At 35.8% G+C, this 20,745-nt stretch overlaps 1 protein-coding gene across 1 annotated transcript; it reads left to right on the top strand.

Annotated features, from left to right (window-relative positions):
• Nucleotides 1–8,929: 8,929 nt before the first annotated feature.
• Nucleotides 8,930–19,924, top strand: CLEC12A (C-type lectin domain family 12 member A). Its single transcript, XM_004438817.3, has 7 exons — nucleotides 8,930–8,990; nucleotides 9,110–9,206; nucleotides 14,415–14,513; nucleotides 14,801–14,989; nucleotides 15,905–16,056; nucleotides 17,352–17,458; nucleotides 19,644–19,924. Exons 2-7 carry the CDS (start codon nucleotides 9,116–9,118, stop codon nucleotides 19,816–19,818), a joined length of 813 nt encoding a protein of 270 aa, XP_004438874.2. The 5' UTR covers nucleotides 8,930–8,990; nucleotides 9,110–9,115; the 3' UTR covers nucleotides 19,819–19,924.
• Nucleotides 19,925–20,745: the final 821 nt, after the last annotated feature.

Here is a 20,745-nt window from a genome sequence, read left to right as displayed (position 1 = left end):
GTAAACATGTTGTAGATATATGTAAGTATATGGTAAAACTGAAATTTGAAACGTAGTTGGAGGATGGTGTGATTTATTAAACTATTGTAAAAGAAATTTGTGCATATCAGAACCATACAAAAAAACAATGTATAATCACCCCACACACATATATACATTCTCGTGCAAATGTACCTATAAAAGTAAAAAAATATATACATATAAACATACATTATATCCATATATGCCTTATTTTATACCTATGTTATGGACTACATGTTTGTGTATCCCCAAAATTAATGTGTTGAAACTATAAGTCCTAATATGCTGGTATTAGGTGGTGAAGGCTTTGAGAGGTGATTAGGTTTAGATGAAGTAATGAGGGTGGAGCCCCCATAACAGGATGTTGTGTGTGTATATATATACATATGTATATGTCCTATCCAAGCTTATTTTTGTCTACTCAATCTGATGAGTAGGGCAAGATAAAGACTTGTCATTACAATGTATGCACTATGCTGAGTATTCAGAGATCTGATTTGGTTTGTTACCAAAAACACCTATATAACCTCACTACTAGGGTCATCTATTTTGATAAAAGGAAAGGGAATAGTAGGACATGGATATAGGTAAATGTTCAAGTGTGATGCCAGGCATTGCTGGAGTATTTCCTCTCTGTAAGGAAATGCTATAATAAGGATGAATGTGTAGATTAGAGTATACTAGGAAACATTTGAAATCAGTCAAGCAGATAATGGTGGGGGGCAGGGAGACCTGACTGACATAGATTTTTTCTTATATTGAGATGTAATTAACAAATAAAAATTATATCTATTTAAAGTGCATAACGTGATGTTTTGACATATGTATAAATTGTGGAATACTCACCACAATCAAGCTAATTAATATATCTATCACCTCCTATAGTTACTATTTTCTTTCTTTCTCTATTTTTTTTTTATGGTAAGAACACTTAAGATTGACCCACTTAGCAAATTTCAAATATACAATATACTATTGTCAACTATAATCACATTACTGTACATTAAATAGACAGAATTTATTCATCTTGAATAACTGAAACTTTGTACCCTTTGACCAACACCTTCCCATTTCCTCCTCCTCCAGCCTCTGGAAGCACCATTCTACTCTTTCCTTCTATGAGTTTGACAATTTTAGATTCCACATATAAATGAGATCATGCAGTATCTGTCTTTATATGAATGGATACACAGTATAAAGAAAAGCAAACTCTGAATACAAGAATACAAAGTGGTGGGGATGTAAAAATGTAGAGTTTCTTTATGTAATTCAGTCAAATTGATCGTTACTATTAAATGTAATCAAATCATTATACATAAAATCAGTCTCTCCTCATAGTAGAGAGTATATACCACATGTACCCCTACCCCCAAAATAGGACGCTGCCTAAAATGTTGAAGAACACAGTGGATTGGGATAGGTAAGCAATAGTATCTGATACAGTGTTACTTCCAAAAGCTTTAAAAAACGTGAGTGTGTGTGAGAGGGAGTTATTTACTGATTGCAAGACACAAAGAAAGAGTTAGTACCAATTCTCCTCACATACACTATAACGATGTCTTAAAAAGAGAAAAACCCATTCTGCTCAGCTTCAGCAGAGATGTCAAAGGTCAAGAACAATTCAGAAGCACTAAGTACCTTTGTATCCCAAAGCCAGGTGCTCTATCACTTGTGCAGGAGCTACTAAGAGTATAAAATCAAGTTGACTTACATTAAACCACGATTCTCCCTGTGAGTACAAAAAAATTTAAAGGAAAAAAGTACAAAAGAGAAATGTATTTGAAAGAGTTATCATTATGCTGTGATACTGTTTAATGATCCACACCTCAATGATCCACACTGAGAGAGGGAAACTGTTTCCCACTCATCTCCAAACAAGTGAGAATAGCTCCAAAGGGACCGTTCAATGGACAAAAATTTGTCCCCTGGTGCTTAAAGTAGTAGTGACCATTATCTGACCTTACCTAGGGAAGGCTAAAGATGACTTATGGAGCAGCCAGAAGCCAGCAGAGCAAAGAAAAAAAAAAGACTGCAAGGGAGCTAATCTATTTCCACCAATCACACGGTGCAAACAGATGTGCATCCCACCTTGGGAGACTGGATTGGGGTGATTATAAAACGTATGAAGTGCAGATTTAATGCAATCCTTATCAAAATGCCAACAGTGTTTTTTGCAGAAATATAAGAATCCATCATAAAATTCATATAGAAACTTAAGAGATCTTGAATGCTCAAAACAATTTTGAAAAAGAATAACAAAGTGGGAAGTCTCACACTTCTCAATTTCAAAACTTATTACAAAGCTACAGTAATGAGAACAGTGTGGTACTGGCATCAAGACAGACAGATAGGCCAATAGATTAGGATGGAGAGTCCAGTAATCAGTCCTTGCCTGTGTGCTCAAGTGATCTTCAACAAGAGTGCCACGACCATCCACCAGAGAAAGGACAGTCTTTTCAACTGATGGTGCTGGGGAAACTGGATATCTACATGCCAAATAATGAAGTTGACCCCTTACCTTATACCAGATACAAAAATTAACTGAAAATAGATCAAAGACCTAAATGTAACAGCTAAAGCCATAAAACATTTAGGGATGAAGCTTCATGACACTGGATTTGGCAATGATTTCTTGGATATGACATCAAAAGCACAGAAACAAAAGTAAAAATAATTAAGTGGGAGTATATCAAAATTAAAAAATTTTGTGCATCAAAGAACATAATCAACAGAGTGAAAAGGAAATGTACAGAATGGGAGAAAATATTTGCAAATCATATCTGTGATAAAGGATTAAAATTCAGAATATATAAAGAATTTCTACATTTCAATGGGATTAGGACAAAATGGGCGAAGGACTTAGATTTTTCTCCAAAGAAAACATACAAGTGGCCAACAAGCACCTGAAAATACGCTCAACATCAGTAATCATTAGAGAGATGAAAATCAAAACCACAATGAGGTAAGAAACCCATTAGGATAGTGATTAGAATGGTTACTTTCAAAATATAACAAGCGCTATGTGGATAAATAGATAAATGTGCACTGTTGGTGGGAATGTAAAATGGTGCAGCTGCTAGGGAAACCGTATGGTGATTCCTCAAAAAATTAAATATTAAATTATTATACGATCCAGCAATTCTACTTCTGGGAATACACTCTCAAAGATTTGAAAGCAGAGTTTTGAAGAGACGTTTATAAACCCATGTACATAACAGCATTATTCACAATAGCCAAGGGGTGAAAGCAGCCCAGGTATACATCAATGGGTGAATGGATAAGAAAAATGTGGTATATACATACAATGGAATATTATTCATTCTTAAAAAGGAAGAAAATTCTGACACCTGCTACAACATGGATGAACCTTGGGACATTACGCTAAGTGAAATAAGCCAGTTATAAGAAAATAACTCTGGTGATTTCACTTATATGAGCTACCTAGGCTAGTCAAATTCATAAAGACAGAAAGCAGAATGGTGGTTGGCAGAGGTTGAGGGGTGGAGTGGGGAGGAGGCAGTTGTTGTTTATGGGTACAGAGTTTCAGTTTCGTAACATGAAAAGAGTTCTGAAGATTGGCTGCATAGCAATGTGAATGTACTTAAGACTACTGAACTGTATACTTAAAAATGGTTAAAATGGTAAATTTTATGTTATGTATACTTTACCAGTTTTTTTTTTTTTGGCGAGGAAGATTGGCCCTGAGCTAACCTCTGTTGCCAATCTTCCTCTTTTTGCTGAGGAAGATGGTCCCTTAGCTAACCTCCATGCCAATTCTTCCTCTATTTTGCATATTGGATGCTGCCACAGCATGGCCTGACAAGTGGTGCATATGTCTTGTGCCCGGGATCCGAACCTATGAAGCCCGGGCAGCGGAAGCCGAAAGTGCAGACCTAACCACTATGCCACTAGGCAGCCCCACCACAATTATTTTTAAAAAAGTATCTAAGAGGGCTCTAGGCAATGCAACTCGAGTACTGAGAGTCCATAGAACTCCAAAAGCTGAGGAGGAGCCAGAACAAGAGAAGCATCTGATGGGAGGTAAATAGCAGTCAGAGAGGATGGTTTCTGAAAACATACAGAATCACTCAGTAGGGAAGCCATCAACACCACACATCTGCACTTCTTGTCCTTCAGTTTTCTCTCCCTCATGTGGGATCAGAAACAGCAGTTGATAAACAGAGGAATTGATGAAGCCAGGGAAAAATGTGGAAGCAAACAGCACATCCCACCCTCTGTAGGCTCCCAGGTCTGAAATAGTACAGATCGGAGGAGGGAAGAGGTTTTAAATTAAACAGGGAAGAGTTTAGAGTTTTGAGATTATGCTAGACGTAATAATTTCTGAAATGAGACTGGTCTTGTTACTGAAAAGAACCACAAAACTGCGGGACTGACCCCAAACTCTCCAGGTGTGGGGAAATGAAAGTCTCAGAGTGAGTTTAATGGAATGAAAGAAGAAAGTTAATTTCTGTGTGTATATACAGAGCCGCAGTCCTTTCAAAACATCAGATTCGCCTCTGTTTCCTCTCCTGTGATCCCTGTCTGTGCATTCTTCCCATCTTCAAGAGTGTGGCTGAGGGTTGTGGTTAATGGCTCCTCCTTGACCACAGACTTGAAAATATCAAGTTTGTTAGGTGGAAGGGAAGGAAAGCAGAACCTTAAGAAATACCTTACTTATGCAAATTATTTTTTAAATAAATACAATGTTTTCTGGAAACTAATAGTTACGTTGAAGTTTTCTCCTATTTATTTTATTAACTGTTTCATAAGGAAATGTTTCCTCTGATTCCTTAGATTGTACTGCATCTCTTAAACCTTTAATCATTGCATAGGCCTATAATTTCTTCCCTTTCTGCTCACGTTCCTAGTATTGGATTTTGAGATGAGTTACTTCAGAATGAGTATTTAAATGTTTTAGACACAAAGTAGAAAATGTAAAAAAATTATTTTATTAATAGTTACATTATGTGAAATTTGGAATCCAACTGCCTCTAAAGGCAATAACCAAGAATATGGTACAGCAGTCCCTGGAGTGAGGTCAGTCAAGAGAATGTTGCCAGGCAACCAACTCAATCAGTGTTTAGTGTGTAATGATCTGAAGATGGTCTGGGGTTGAGTCTGTTGCCTGGCAACGTTCCCTTGACCACTCTCACCCCCAGTGACTACTGCGCTGAGCTTGTGGGGTGCTGGTTCCCCGCCAGATCTCTGGTTGCCCTGAGAAATAAGGAGAGGTGGAGATGGGCACTGCTGGACCAAGCATTCTGGTGTCTCAGTACCTATGTTTCAGTTTTGTGCATATTTCACTCCACCTGTTGTGGCAGCTGAGATTTAGAAGTTTGTGTTATGGAGTTTCCTTTACTAGCAAACTAACGTTGCAGAAACCTCAGTAGCTGTGCTCCTGATTCATTCAGTAAGCTTTCTGAGACTTGTGAAGGTCAGAGCCTAAAGTAACAGGTAGCGATTCCATTAAAAAACACAATGAATTTCCTGATGCCTTTCATTCATTTGGAAAATATTAATTGGGCACCTAAATACTTGATAAATGCTATGAAACATCCTGGGATTTTGTAGTGGATAGGATGACTGGTATGTGTGTGCAGAGACAGGAAGCATATACTTTAGGATGGGTCAGGATAAACCTTCTTTTTCATTAAAAGAGTTTTTGCTATGTATGCAAATTTGCCTCCATTTTTATAGGCAATCCAGTCCAATGGACTTATGTATAGGGTGACCAGATTTAGCAAATTAAAATACAAAATTCCCAGTTAAATTTCAGGTCAACAACAAACATTGTGAATATAACAAATACAAACATTGCATGAAGAATACTTACGCAAGAAATAAACCATTTTCAGTTTGAAATTCAGATTTAAGTGGATATCTTGTATTTTACCTGACAACCCTACTTAGGTCACAACAATTTTTCTTATCTTTTAAAGTGTTAAGCGCTCTGGAGTTTGGTTTGGCATTTTTCTCAATTCTCCACCTACACTTCTCTGTGAACACTTCAGTAGTGATACAGCCCAGAGACTGAGGACAGGAAAGGAATATGTACCAAAGGTAGATGGATTGCTGCCCCTTCAAGAGTGAAAAAGACCCAGAGAAAGGGGAAGGAGAAAAGATGACATGAGATGCTGGGAAGCAGGACCTGAGGAATTCAGTGTAAGCAGTTCATTTGGAAGGTTAGAGAAAGGCTGAAGGAATGTGGAGACTTGAGAAAGTTGCATATCAAGCAATTACCACTGTGAATACCTAGAGCTTCATTTGGCAGACGGCTTCCAGAAGCCAATGCAAATACTATCACGATGTTTTCCTGTCTTTCCCCAGGAGTATAGAGATGTCTGTATTTCACTTTCAGCTATAGTGAGTCTTCACCTGTGGCCTGACGGGGAGAGTTTGTGGCTTTGCCCCTAGTGGCTTAAGGTTTTTGTTTCATTGGGGAGAAAGTTCCAGGTGGGGCTCTGTGTCTTTTGTACAACGACAACTGTTCATCTCCCCCCAGGCCTGCAACACAAGGGGAAAACCTAAACCTGTTATATCAATGTCAATTTTGTTATTAATATTTGTCTCCTTTCTATTGATTTGTATAACATTTCTATAAATTAATAAGATTACCTCCTCATCATTTATAAAATACATATATATGAAATATGTATGTGTATATATATGTATATAATTTTGTTCAATTTGCCATGGGTATTTTTACTCTATTATATTTTGTCATAAAAACAAATTTAATTTTTATATTGTCAATTGTTTCAATATTTTTAATGTTTTTTCTTGTCTTTTTTAGAAAAATCTCTCCAACTCAAAGATAATAAACAAATCCACCAATGTGTATTTTCTTCTAAAATTGTAATGTTTTCATTCTTTATATACAAGTATTTGATCCTCCTAAGAGAAAGAGAGGAGCTGGTCTGTTCCCACCATGAGAGGCGTTAGAGCCCGTGGATATGTATTTGAACTAGGCAGCCAGGATGCTTGGGTCAGGTCTCAACTCTACCACTCCATCTGTGTTGATGTTTTTCCCTTCAAATTTAAGGACTTAACCTCTTTACAGCTCACTTCCCCATCTGTAAAATAAGGGCAATAATAACAGTACCCAGCTCAAAGAGTTGTAATAATGAAACCAGCATTAGTAAAGTGCTTAGAATGAGATAATCATTATATGTTTTGCATATGCTTTCCTTTAAATTTGCTGGCAATATGTTCACAGTTATATTTTCAGATGAATGTCAATAGCTTTTTGTCAAGTACCAGGAAAAAAATCTATTAGTATTTTAATTAAGTGGACATTGAATGTTTGGATAAATTTAGGAGGAATAATATTCTTTTACAATATTGATGCTTGTAATTCAAAACCATGTTTTTCTATTTCTAATTTTTCTCAAAAGTTTTAAAGTTTTCTTCATTTGGCTGTGGATATTTCTAGTTATTTTATAGCTGTGATTTTTTCTGTTTTTATAAAATTTTATTGATTGTTATGTGTGGCAATATTGACGCGAATTTCAAGGTAAGATTTACCACTGAAAATTAGGAAAGAACTTAAAAACAGACATTCCTCAACCCCTACCTCTATCTTGTGTATTGATCAAGAAATAAATGAATCCTGCCTCCTAAGAATACTAAGTCAAACTTATATGATTTGTATCTGCATGTCCCTGGAGACTCATTTCCTTTCCCTTTTTGGTACCTTAGCTGAGGACTGGCTCAAATGGATTAAGCCAGTCTGCAGAGACAGCAAGGCTGATCTCCATTTTCCTGGCCTGCAAAGCTATTTCTAGTTCTTTGGATAAATACCCAATAATAATGGTATTGATCCAAAGAACTTGAAAACACCAATTTGTAAAGGTACATGCACCCCTGTGTTCATTGCAGCGTTATTCACAATAGCCAAGACTTGGAAGCAACCTAAGTGCCCATCAAGGGACGAATGGATAAAGAAGATGTGGTATATACACACAATGGAATACTACTCAGCCATAAGAAATGATGAAATCCAGGCATTTGTGACAACATGGATGGACATTGAGGGTATAATGCAAAGTGAAATAAGTCAGAGGGAGAAGGTCAAATACCGTATGATTTCCTTCATTAAGTAGTAGATAATAACAACAATAAACAAACACATAGAGACAGAGATTGGATTGGTGGTTACCAGAGGGGAAGAGGGGAGGGAGGAGGGTGAAAGGGATAATTCGGTACATGTGTGTGGTGATGGCTTGTAATTAGTATTTTGGTGGTGAACATGATGTAATCTATGCAGAAATAGAAGTATAATGATGTACACCTGAAATTTTTACAATGTTATAAACCAATGTTACTGCAATAAACAAAAAATTTAAAAAAAAAAAAAAAAGCTATTTCTAGAGTCTTTGGTAAACCGACCTTGGCCGTCAGTATGCATACTCCCTGGCATGGCTCCTGGGCCCCAGACCCCTAAATATATCGCTTGTTACTAGAGAAACCAGGTGTTCCCTAGCTCCTCTTAGGCTAATCCGTACCATGTAACAGGGTGACAGGGTGACAGGGTGGGGCTTACACTCTCCCTCTCTCTGGGAGAGGGAGTCTCCTGGCTAAGGCAAACTCCCTCTATCAGGACCTTTGTCACGACACATACGGAACACCTATGCCAGGCCACTGCTGTAGAAATGTGAGTGTTTGAGGACTGTGTCCTGTCTGTTATTTCTCTGCTTGAGAGCTCTTCTCCAGTAAATTCTATGTTGTATCTGCACCATGTGGTGCTAGTGATTTGTACCCCCTTGCAGGACACTAATAACATCCAAACACAATTTTAAAAACTGCTTTCTGTAGTTGGGAGACAGAGAGAAATGAGAAAAAGGAAGAGATAAGAGGAAGAAGGATGTTCCCTCTTGCAACAGCTCTCTGTTCTTTCTGAGGCCACAGATGTGCTGCAGCTCGTTTGCAGACCTGTGGGTGATTGGTACAGTGGATTCAAAAACAGAAGTGTAAGCTTCGGTTTATAAACAGACGTTTAAAATCACAACTCCCGTTTAACATTAACTCCGGTTGGTTCACTCTCATCTTTTTTTTTTTTTTTACAGTTGGTCGAATTTTCTCTTTATAGCCATCAATGTCTGAAGAAGTTACTTATGCAGATCTAAAATTCCAGGACTCCAGTAAGACAGAAAATATCCAGGAGTTTGACAAATTTGGGATAAAAGGTAAGATTTTGAGCTATGGATGTGTTGTAAGATGGTAGAAGTGTAAGGGTAGAAGCCCTGTACCGTAGTTACTAGTGAATCGACAATGATCCTTCAATTTGATTTTTCAATTAATCCTACAATTTTTACCAAAGCTGCCAAAATGTCCGTACAAAATGAGTATAAAGATTTTTATTTTTAAGGCACTGATCAGTGCATTGAACCCTCAGTCTTTTACAAAGTTTCTATTTTTTAATATCACACTCAAGATAATTAAGATAGGATAGTATTTTCATATGATTGGATTGCAAAATGTTTGGTTTTTTCTTCCCTATGCAAGGAAGCCATGGAACAAGAAACATATGTTATCCGGTAACGTTATGACTTTGTATGTTCTTTTTTATAAGAAAATGCTAGTATGTGTGTATGTGTGTGTTTAAAAGAGATTCAGAGACAGAGAGAAAAAGAGGCAGAGAGGACTTTTAGAGGATTTCAGTTGATTTTCTACCAAGTCATGCATATATTAGCCTAAAATTTTCCTACTTCTTTTTGAGATCTTTTCCCAATTTACTAAAATATAGACAAGGTTAAGTTAAATGAAAGGACGCATCAAGGACTCAAGGAAAAAAATAGATAAGAAATATTGGAAGATAAAACATTCATAACCAAACTGTACCTGGAAACTTTGTATTTTTCCATTCAAATTTAAATTATAATATAGACAAACAACCCGTGCTGACTTCCAGTTTATACTCCAATAAAGTATACTCCAATCTCCATCCTACTCATAACCCCATATTTCTCTTATCATATGTAGCTCCCATCTCCTCACTACTGATCTTTTGGGTGAAATCTTCCCCAGCATATCCGCACTTGAAATCAGTACGTTTAAGTTAAAAATAACTTAAACAGTAGCTATGAAGAACACAGAAAGTTGGTAGAAACAGTGAAATCAGGAGAGAGCAGTAATAGAAGAATTTTCATGTATTCTTTAAGTATTTTTCCCCATAAAATGTAACATTCTTTGAAATTCTAACTTTACAATGAACAGAACTTTTAGTGTTAGATCTTCACCTATCATCAGTATTGTAAATCTTGAGAATGAATAACAGTTTAATTCTGTAGGTTTTTCCTCTAATGCAGATTATTTTTAAGAGGGGGGGGTTAAGGATTTTACAATATTTTTTATCTTAGTTTCCTTGTTGGTATTTCACCTTTTTTATGGTGTAAGTGGATGAGCATACCATGAGTTTCATATACCAACAATCGCCCTTCTCATATCCCATCACCTCCCTTCCCATCACCTGTCCTACTAATCCATCTTACTCTAAATTTCTACTTCAGAAATTTTTTGATTCTATGGAAATCTTGAATCCATGTCTTGCTCACTTTATCAATTTTGTCTAATTTTCTCATCACCCAGCTTAAAGTCTATATTATGGAATACAAACTTTATATTACTTAATATTTACCTTTACTCTCTTATACACTCCCCTTCAATGTACTGTTTTTTCCTTGAAAAACTCCAATTCTGATTAAACTTAAATATCCCTACACTCTGTGCCCCACCTGAACAGCTGAACATTGCTGGTAAAACAACACAGAAACTTTCAAGCCCAGTTTACTCTCACTTGACAAGCTTTCCTCCTACCTCATTCTATACCATGTTTTTGCTACCTAAAATTTCCATCCTACCACATCCTCACTCATACTCTCTGCCTTACTTCTAGGTAGGATTTACAAAGTACATATTTACTCATCAAAAGACAGACCTCCTCATTTTGCTCTAAATTTCAATCCATGTGTCCTTTTCAGTCATTTCTTGTACAATTTTCTCCTTTCTATCTTGCTTACTTATTCTCTCTTCCTCCTCTAGTTGACTATCCCTCCTTAGTGCAACAACAAACTCTACTACTCCTATTTTAACAGAACACAATCCTTGCTTGACTGCTTAAGTTTCTCCATTCATTCTTCCATTTCTTTATTTCCTTTTACAACCCAACTTTTGAAAGCATTACCTTTGGTCACAGACTCCCAATTCTTCATTCTCATTCTCTTCTCCACTAACTGTTAGGCTTCTGTCCTCATTTTTCCATGGACACTATTGTTGTCTAGATCACCTATGACTCCCCTGTTTCATCCCAATAGTCACATCTCTGTTCTTTTATTACTTGAGTTCCCTGCAGCATCCACAAAGTTGAAACAGTCCCTCTTCTTTAAACACTTTTGTTGCACATTCTCATGGACACATCCTCATGGTTTCTGCCATCACAATGGCTGCTCCCTCTCAGTCTTCATTTTTAACTCTTCCCCCTGGATCAAACTCTATATTATAGAATACTCCAGGGCTCTGCTCTGGATCCCCTTTTCTTGTGTCACTAAATGTACTTTGCTAAGTTGCCTCATTCAGTCATTTGGATTCAGATATAATGACTCTCAAATATCTCCTCATGATCTTTCCTTGGATCTCTAGACTAGAAAAGACAACTACCTGTTTCACCTTTCCATATGGGGTTGTAATTTCATTTCAAACTTAAAATGGCAAAAATGTTTATTTTTCCTCTAAAACTGTTCCCTCTCCTCAATCACCCTCATCTCATTAAATACAAAAATAAATACATATTTAAATACAATCACCAAGTGTTTGCTATGTGCCAGCACTGTTCTAATTGTACTACAAATATTAAATCATTTAATCCCTAAAGATTTGTGGCTTTTTTTTTTAACCAGTGTAGAAACTAAGACACAGAGAGGTTAAATAACTTGCCTAAGGTCCCACAAGCGATAAGCAGCAGAACCAGGATTTAAGTCCAGGCACAGTAGCCCTAGAGAATGTGCTGTGTTTTGTATCATTATGTTTTTTGTTAGTGCTGTCGAGTCAATTCTTACTCCTAGTGACCCTGTGTACCCTGCTTGGTCTTTTTGTGCCATCCTCTCACCATCCAGCACTATATCAGACAATGCTCCGCTGCTATTCACAGGGTTTTCAAAGTCATTTTTTTCAAGGGTGGGTGGCCATGTCCTTCTTCCCAGTCTCTCTTAGTCTGAAAACCCCACTGAAACCTGTCCACCATGGATGACCCTGCTGATATTTAAAATACCAGTGGTATAGCTTCCAGCATCACAGCAAATTATTATGCTATACTGCCTATAAATGTGTATATATTATTATCTACCAACTATATCAAGTTGAAAATCTCCCATTAACATTTCATAAATTTGTACTATAGATTCCAGCTTCAAAATGTATTCTTACTCTCTATCTGTGTGTCATCACATTCTCTAATACTAGTAAATCAAGCTGCTATTTCCTCTCATGTGACATACTGCAATAGGTTTCTTGCTATTCTCCCTGTTTCCAATACTGTAGCCCTACAATTCATTCTCCATATGCAGTAACAGTGATTTTTCTAAAAAAACTCAATTATTTTCCCCTCCTGATTAAACTCTTCCAGTGGATTGCCAAATAACTCCAATCCCCTTACTGTGGCTAACAAAGTCTATAAATAACGTCTCCTTCCTTTTTCTTTGACCTCCTCTAACATCATTTCTCACTGTGGACATAATTCTCTAGCCACTGTGAATTTTTTTTTTCCAAATAGTAAATGTTTTCCCCACATTAGAGTCTTTGAACTAGATGTTATTGCTGCCTGTAATGTTCTTCACACTGACTGTGTGTGCTGATTTTCACTGGCCATAAGATCTGAACTACCTGCTCTCTGTAATATAAATCAGTTTCATATCTCTGCACACCATAGCACAAGTTGAGATATTTCTGTCTATCATCTATCATCTATCTATCTATCATCTATCTATCTATCTATCTATCTATCTATCTATCTTATTCACTTATTTAATATCATGATGGAAATATATCTTTTATGGGAGCAGGGAGTTGTATGTGTTGTTCACTTCTGTATTGTTATCACCCAAAATTGTGTTTACTGTATAGATGGTACTCAATAGATTTTTGAATAATTGAATACAGATATAAGTGAGAAAATATTCTTACGAAACATAGCACTTGAAGTCATACTTCTAACTTTAGATGAGATCTTGATTATGTAGTTCTTTCACTAGTAACTATTTTATAAAGTCTAAAAAAGTTGTTTCACATTTTATTTGCAATTCTCTCTGTATTTTACATTATTATTGCTCTACCAACTTGTGAGATATAGGATATAGATCAGAACTATAGTGAAATTATCGTGTGTTAACCCTGAATCACATTTTCTTGAAATATCTAGTATCCATAAATACATATGATGATAATTTAAATCATGTAGTGATTTAATAATAATTAAATGTTAAGTTCATAGTTCTTGTTTTTTTTTTTTTGTGAGGAGATCAGCCCCATGCTAACTAACATCTGCCAATCCTCCTCTTTTTTTGCTAAGGAAGACTAGCCCTTGGCTAACATCCGTGCCCATCTTCCTCCACTTTACATGGGACACCGCCACAGCATGGCTTGCCAAGCAGTGCGTAGGTGCGTGCCCGGGATCCGAACCGGTAAACCCCGGGCCTCTGCAGCACGCTGCGCACTTAACCGCTTGCGCCACCGGGCGGCCCCTTGTTTTTTTTTTTAATAGGGAAATGATCTGTTTGGGCTTCACTGTTTAGTAAAAAGGAAGCATTCAACAAAATTTTGTTGCTAAAAGACATGAAAAAATTCTAATGAGGAAATGATATAGATCTGGCCTAACTAAAATCTGTCTGTTGGAAGGACACCCAGAGATATTACAAAGAGACAGCCTATCATTTATGTTTTGCAGCCAAACTTTCAGGATTTTCTGGGAAAAATATAAATAACCAAAATTATTTTCTTTGACATCCCACAATTGTCCACTCGAGGAAGGGATACTCAGATTGACCTCTCTGTTAAATGTCAGCTACTCAGATTCCCCACGTTTTACAGACAAGGTATGCTGTATCCAGATTGATTGGTTTTCTAATTTCTTTTTTAAACCCCGTTTTTGCCTCTTTGTTTCTTGAATCAACCTACCAATTAACAACCTCTCCTGTGAGAACCAGTTTGCATGCAAAACAACTAACACGTTTTTGACTTATTCTTCAAAAAGGTATTATAAAAAAGTCCTTGAGTTTCTAGCAAACAATATTTCATGACCAGGGACGTGTAAAGAGAGAAATAAAGGCAAAATGAGTGAATGAATGACTCAAATTAAGATGTATACCATTGCCAGACCTCTTTGCTAATTTTGCTTTCCATAGCACCTCCTGCTCCTTCCCAGGCATGGCGTCAAAGGGCGTTGGCTCTGGCTTTTCTGTGCTTTCTGCTGCTGATCGGACTGGGAGTCTCAGGAAGCATATGTAGGTATTATCCATGTTTTGATTGAAAGGGAAAACACTTAGAATTGCATGAGTTTTACAACAAAGTTTACTCTGAATTGAGGCTTTGGAATGATTATAGGTGATATACCCACAAAGGGGACTTATAACTAGGTACTTACAATGTGGTACTTAGTCTCTTTCCCTCACTACTGTGAAGTGACTGCTTCCCTAGACTTTTAATGTTCTTAATACTATTTCAGGAAAGAGGAGATGATGGTTATATTGAAGGATTAACATTTTTTATCATGTCTTTTTTTGATCTGGAGTTTACATAACTTTGAAGACAGAAATGGGAAAATTGAATAAACTACAAAATTTTAAAGAAGAACTTCAGAGAAATATTTCTCTACAACTGATGCATAACATGAATTGTTCTGAGACGAACAGGAACCTCTCTATCACACTGCAGGAAATAGCCACCAAATTATGTCGTGAGCTATACGAAAAAGAACGAGGTACACCTGCATTCCTCTTTGAGTTATTTATTACACAATGAACTAAACCTAGGAGTCACTTGAGAACCACTTCATCAATAGCTAGCAGCCTTTCCCTAGGAAGCCATTATTTAGGGGAAGGATTGTGGCTGACAGAGGACTCATTGATATTTCTATGCAGTTAGAAGAAAAACAGAAAAAGTGATAATAACTATAGGCCTCAATTTATCAGGGGGTGATATTTACTTAATAAAACATTAGACAGTATACAGTATCTCTAATCTGACGTTTACTACTGTTATTTTGGGCGCTGAGGTCAATAGAAGATAGGGAGGAAAGGACATCTCTTTATATGTGACTTGTTCCTAAATTTCAGTCAGTGTTTGATGCGGGTCAATAGAAAAGAAACTAAGTTAGGCCTACCTTTGGAATTGGGAGGAATTGGTCTTTTAATGTCTCTGACAGTTTCTATAGCTATTGTAACTAAAACATGTTTTTTGTGCTCTAGAGAAGTCTCAAATATTCTACAAGTCGGAGAGTTAGAAATGCTCTAGTTGGAAAGGCAGGACTGATGTCGGTTAGTGGGGTTGATTCTCACCACACAATGTTTTTTATGATTAGCTTTTATCACCAACTAGGAATACAAAAAATGACAAAGAGAGAGAGGGAAATTGATTAATCATTATTCAGGACTCCTGAGGTAGGAAAATACACTTGAATCCAAGTGTTTAATTTGGAATGTGTTGTTCAAATGGTGTTTTGGGCACATTGTGGTGGTATATAAGGGCCTGGAAAACAGGATTCATTTTCTTCACCTTTGTTGGAAAAACAAGAAAGACAAGTAAAAGTGGTTAATTTAACATAGAGGATAACGGGGATGATAAGAATAATGAAGATTATCAAAACAAACCAAATAAAACCACGTTCTTCTTCCAGAGCACAAATGTAAACCTTGTCCAAAGCAATGGATGTGGCACGAGGACAGCTGCTACGGACTACTCAGCGATTACGAACCATGGCAAAGGAGTAAAATGATATGTTCTTCTCACAATGCCAGCCTGTTGAAGATTAAGAACAAAGGTGTATTGGTAAGGCCCCATGGATCTCTGCCCATGAGGAAGGAAGTCACTTCTCCCATCACAGAACAGAAAGGAGTGAGGCATGTAAGGAAGATCCATATTAATCCAGACATGGTTCTGGCTCTTTAGTTGGGGTATGAGGTGACTGAGACTTAGTGCCTTATTTCAGGGTAGCATAGCCAAGGTCAGTCATGTGAAACCTTAGCTTAGGACCTTAGCATCAGTGGAATCTCAGGCTGATGGGCAGATGGGTAGATATGGGGCACCCAGAATCTTTAAGTCTGTGGGCATTTCCAAACTGGAACTTTAGGATTAACTCTCAGAACATGATTTCTGATCATTTATGTAAAAACAGAATATCTGGAAATTATTCCTAAGGGTTACCATAAAATCTACATAGGAGGAGATTCTTTGTTTCCACCTTTTTGTATTTTTTCAACTAAGAGAAAAAGCCAGTGTATACTAGAATAAGAGGATAGTTTCAATAAAATATGTGTTAAAAAGTAGAATTAAAAGGGGATGGCAAAGGCAACTGTCAAGCAGAAATCTTGCACTGAGTTCCTGGGTCCCAGGAAAAGTGAGTTCTCTGGAAGATTTATTTATGTATTTATTTATTTTCTTTTTTCTAATTTCTAAATAATGTCTCCTTGTTTTACTTATTACACAACATTTCTGGTCTCAAATAATAATAACATATTTATTTTTTAAGCAAAAAATTTATTTTCCCACAAGTCTCAGCTTCCCTACTCTAAGAATCTTTGTCCTCCTTTGGAGAAGATGGGAAATCAATCTATAGTCTCTTCATCTGATCATTCTCAAATGATTAATTCATAAGTATTTACTCAAAAAATGTCTGGAATATGAGAAAAACCTGTTACTCTGGCTACAAATTTCTGGAGTGGTTCTAAATTCTGTTCTATCACCACTCTCATCTGACTTTGCTACATTTTTCTCCTACTCTTTCTGTTTCTATTAACTTGTATTTACAGTGATTAACCACCTCCTTTGCCCATGGACTGAATATTTACTGCTCAGTATTTGAGTCCTGAGGTTTGTGAACTTCCTTGACCCCAAATTAAGCTTATGTATGGACTGATAGGTCCTTCTCCATGGGAAACAGTAACTGATATTTAAATACTGGAGGAAATCTTACAGTAAGGAACACTTTGTCTCAATTTCATTTAATGGCATCAAAAATTAGTAGTATAATGTCAAAATGGTTACCTTAAAAAAGTATTTGGTAAGAAATTATGCTATGAGGTAATGACACAGTTATTTTAACAAGCCATGTCTATTTCCTGTAGGAATTTATAAAATCCCTCAGCTTACAAGATTATTGGTTGGGATTATCTCCCAGAAAATATTCCAGAAACTACCTGAAACTGGATGAGACAATTATCTCCTCTGACTGGTAACTCTTTATTCTTGTTGAATTTTTTTAGTTGGTTTGAGTAAAGGTATTTTCCTCAGGAGCATTGTAGATTACAATTAAAACTGGCTTCAACTAAAATTGCATCCTTAAATAACTCTTTTCCATCAGGCTTCTTTAATGTGTTTAATAATGGAATAAGTTGCTGCAAATGTCTTCTCATTATTTTGACAAGTCACTAACAAACTTACAATAGCCAAATAAGGGAGAGTTTCTGTGAATAATGCTTTTATCTGAGAAAATTATAGAAACCAATGAAATTCACTTGGCTCTAACATGTACTTAAAATTGTGCTAAGTGCTGGGAATCAAAGATGAATGAAAGATTGATTCTTCCCTTAGTTACATAACCATTAATTGTATGCACAGACTAATTAAACTATTCTACAGATAAAAAGAACGTAATGTGAGAGAGCTTCAATAAGAATACACAGAATAATCAAAAATAAATTTTAGCTTTGAAATTTGTGCTATAACTGACATTGGAAATGGCCATGTTTTAATGAAAAATTTAGAGGTAGACTAGAAGAACATTTCCGGTAAAAATAATAAAATGCACATAGGCATGGTATATGGCATATATGGTATATATAAACTATTTTCTTGGGTGATATATTAAGAAATGTACTTATAAATGTACCATTATAAATAGATTCATGTGTTTTATTTATTCTGCTTGTGATGGGAAAAAAACAAAAAACAAGGATTACTGAAAATTATGCCAAAATTCCACGTGTATTTTATAATCCTTTAAATTTGGGAAGCAGACTGAATTAGACTAAAGGAAGAAAGCAAAGCCTTAACCTGCTGGATACTATTGGAAGCCCACGAATGTGTACGTATTTATTGGTTGAGGGCACATCAAACAGGAGAGAACTCAGGGCAACTGTGTCGGATGTTGCCACACTGAATCTAAACCCAGAGGTTCCTGCATCCTCACCACATTGGGCCAGACAGCAAATAGAAGCTTAGATTGTTTTTGTGCTTTGTTTTGTTTTGTTTGCTTTTTCCTCCAGATTGAAATAGCAGGGTTAGGAATATGGGTCAGAAACACAAGGCAGCTCTCTCATTGGCAGTTTGCAATGAGAGGACAGAATGAGGTATTAAACATATACAAATGGAGGAGAGAAGGATGCATATTTTAATGATCCCATTTGTAGTGAAGGACTAGAGGTAAAGGTAGTATGTGTATGAGGGGAGGATATAGATGGAATCTTGCTTGGTAAAGTAGAATTTCCATGTGTTTGTAATTATTGCTAATGAGAAGATTATTAATGGGATGGAAAACAGTAGATATTTCAAATTATCAAGAATTAATTAAATTAATTGTAAAAAATTAAAAGTATACAATAATATATATGTATATATGATACGTTATAAATATATACTGTATAATCATATATATATATGTATGTATGATTTTTTGTTGTTTTTTATTCTCAATGTTATTTTGGGGCCTCTTTCTGGAAAGGGGCTGTGCTCAATGACATCTGTATTATGTCACCTCAAATAGGAAATTGCACTTTTGAAAATTTAATTGATGATATCATTTCTTGATTGATGATCATTATTATTGACACTAGTATTGATGCTACATTTTTTCCAAAAGGTAATATTTTCAATTTACAAATTTGTCTTTAATGCATGGTCCCTGATCAATAATCTTGTATTAGGGGCTGGTAATTATTCAGAACATCAGAGTAAAATCTTGGAAAAATGGCTAGAGGGGATCACTTGGAGATGATGTTGAGCTTAAGGCATCCTACATTAGGTTAATTCCTGGGTTTGGTGATTATGAAAAACATTTGAGGAGGACAGCATCAAAGATTTACTACTGAGCCAGTTACACTAGAGAATCTAATGGAACTGAATTATTCTAAATCATATTAGGTATTGGGGAAGAGAGCTGCTATGTCTAGAAGTAAAGGACAGCAAATATTCCAGATGCGATAAAGTGGAAAAGGCAGGGAGAAATCAGGCAGTGTTTGAAATTGCATATTTGTCGATAAAAATGAATAACTTGGACACTCTTGACTTTCTGAATAATAATTAAAATTTATTTTAGACAATGCAGATTCTAGCAATAATACGTTGGAAAAGTAATTTTTTCTGTGAATGTGATTCAAATGTTTGACTTGCCAAGTATAATTCTTTATTTTCTCTTTCAGGTTTATAAGAAACACAAATGACTTAAATTATAGGATACATTGTGGATATATAGATAGAACATATGTTTATTTTACTGACTGCACTGAGCAAAGAAGGATTATATGTGAGAAGTTGGCTAATCCAGTGAAGATTGAGAGTACACTAATGAGTGAAGTACCAGATGGAAGAATGTAGTCGGTGCAATTATTTTGCCTCAGTTATTATCCTGCAATTAAAGGCAACTTCAGAGAGCATATATCTTGTGGACTACATGATGGAATAAAGATGCTGTGAGACTAAATTTCTGCCTGTCTCCTAACAATTTCCATTTTCAAATTTTCTTCTTTCTCCTCATTTTCTGAATGGAAGGAACCTAAAGTCATACCTTATCATTTAGATACACTCCAGATACTGTTGAGCATAAACACAGTGTTTTGATCCTGCTTTTCCAGAAATAAATAAGTTGAATACCAACCTTATGGAAAATAAGAGAAAATTAAATCTAGGAATACATGAAAGGATAATACATCATGACCAGTTGGGGTTTATTCTAGTAATACAAGTTGATTTACATTTTGGAAAAAAAAATAAGAGAGAGAGAGAAAAGATATTATTATTGCAATAGATGTAGAAAAAGCACTTGATAAAATGCAACACCTGATTATAACAAAATCTCTTGGAAAACTAGAAGGAGAAGATTTCCCTCATTTGGTAAAGAATGTTGACATTAAAAAGAGAAAACAAAAAACCTAACAACAACAAACTCTGAACCTAACATCATACTTCTGGTAAAAGAGTAAATGTTTTTCCTTTGAGCTCTGGAAAAAGATCTGAAACAAGAATAGTCTGTATAAGTTATTTTATTCACCAACCTCTATTGTCTGTTGGAAGTCCTGCCAGTGAAATAAGGCAAGAAAAAAAAATTTTAAATATAAAAAATGGGAAAGAAAGAAATAAGACATTTTTATTTACAGATAATATAATTTTCTACATAACAAACAAATATAATTTATAAAGTACTAGAATAAACAATTTATCAAGGTCCCTGGACAAAATCTCAATACGTAAACATCAATCGTATTTTTATATATTAGTAGGAAACGATGAGAAATAAAATTTTAC

Source organism: Ceratotherium simum, chromosome 17, assembly GCF_057802395.1.
Source record: "Ceratotherium simum simum isolate JZ-2026a chromosome 17, ASM5780239v1, whole genome shotgun sequence".
Classification (NCBI taxonomy): domain Eukaryota; kingdom Metazoa; phylum Chordata; class Mammalia; order Perissodactyla; family Rhinocerotidae; genus Ceratotherium; species Ceratotherium simum.
Note: the sequence above shows the minus strand (reverse complement) of the source record. Positions and strands in the feature narration are given on the sequence as shown.

Coding starts and splice junctions, on each gene's coding strand:
- CLEC12A (XM_004438817.3), top strand. CDS start 9,116: ATGTCTGAAGAAGTTACTTATGCAGATCTAAAATTCCAGGACTCCAGT. Junction 14,990..15,904: donor GCTATACGAAAAAGAACGAG/GTACACCTGCAT, acceptor TTCTTCTTCCAG/AGCACAAATGTAAACCTTGT. Junction 17,459..19,643: donor ACAATTATCTCCTCTGACTG/GTAACTCTTTAT, acceptor TTTCTCTTTCAG/GTTTATAAGAAACACAAATG.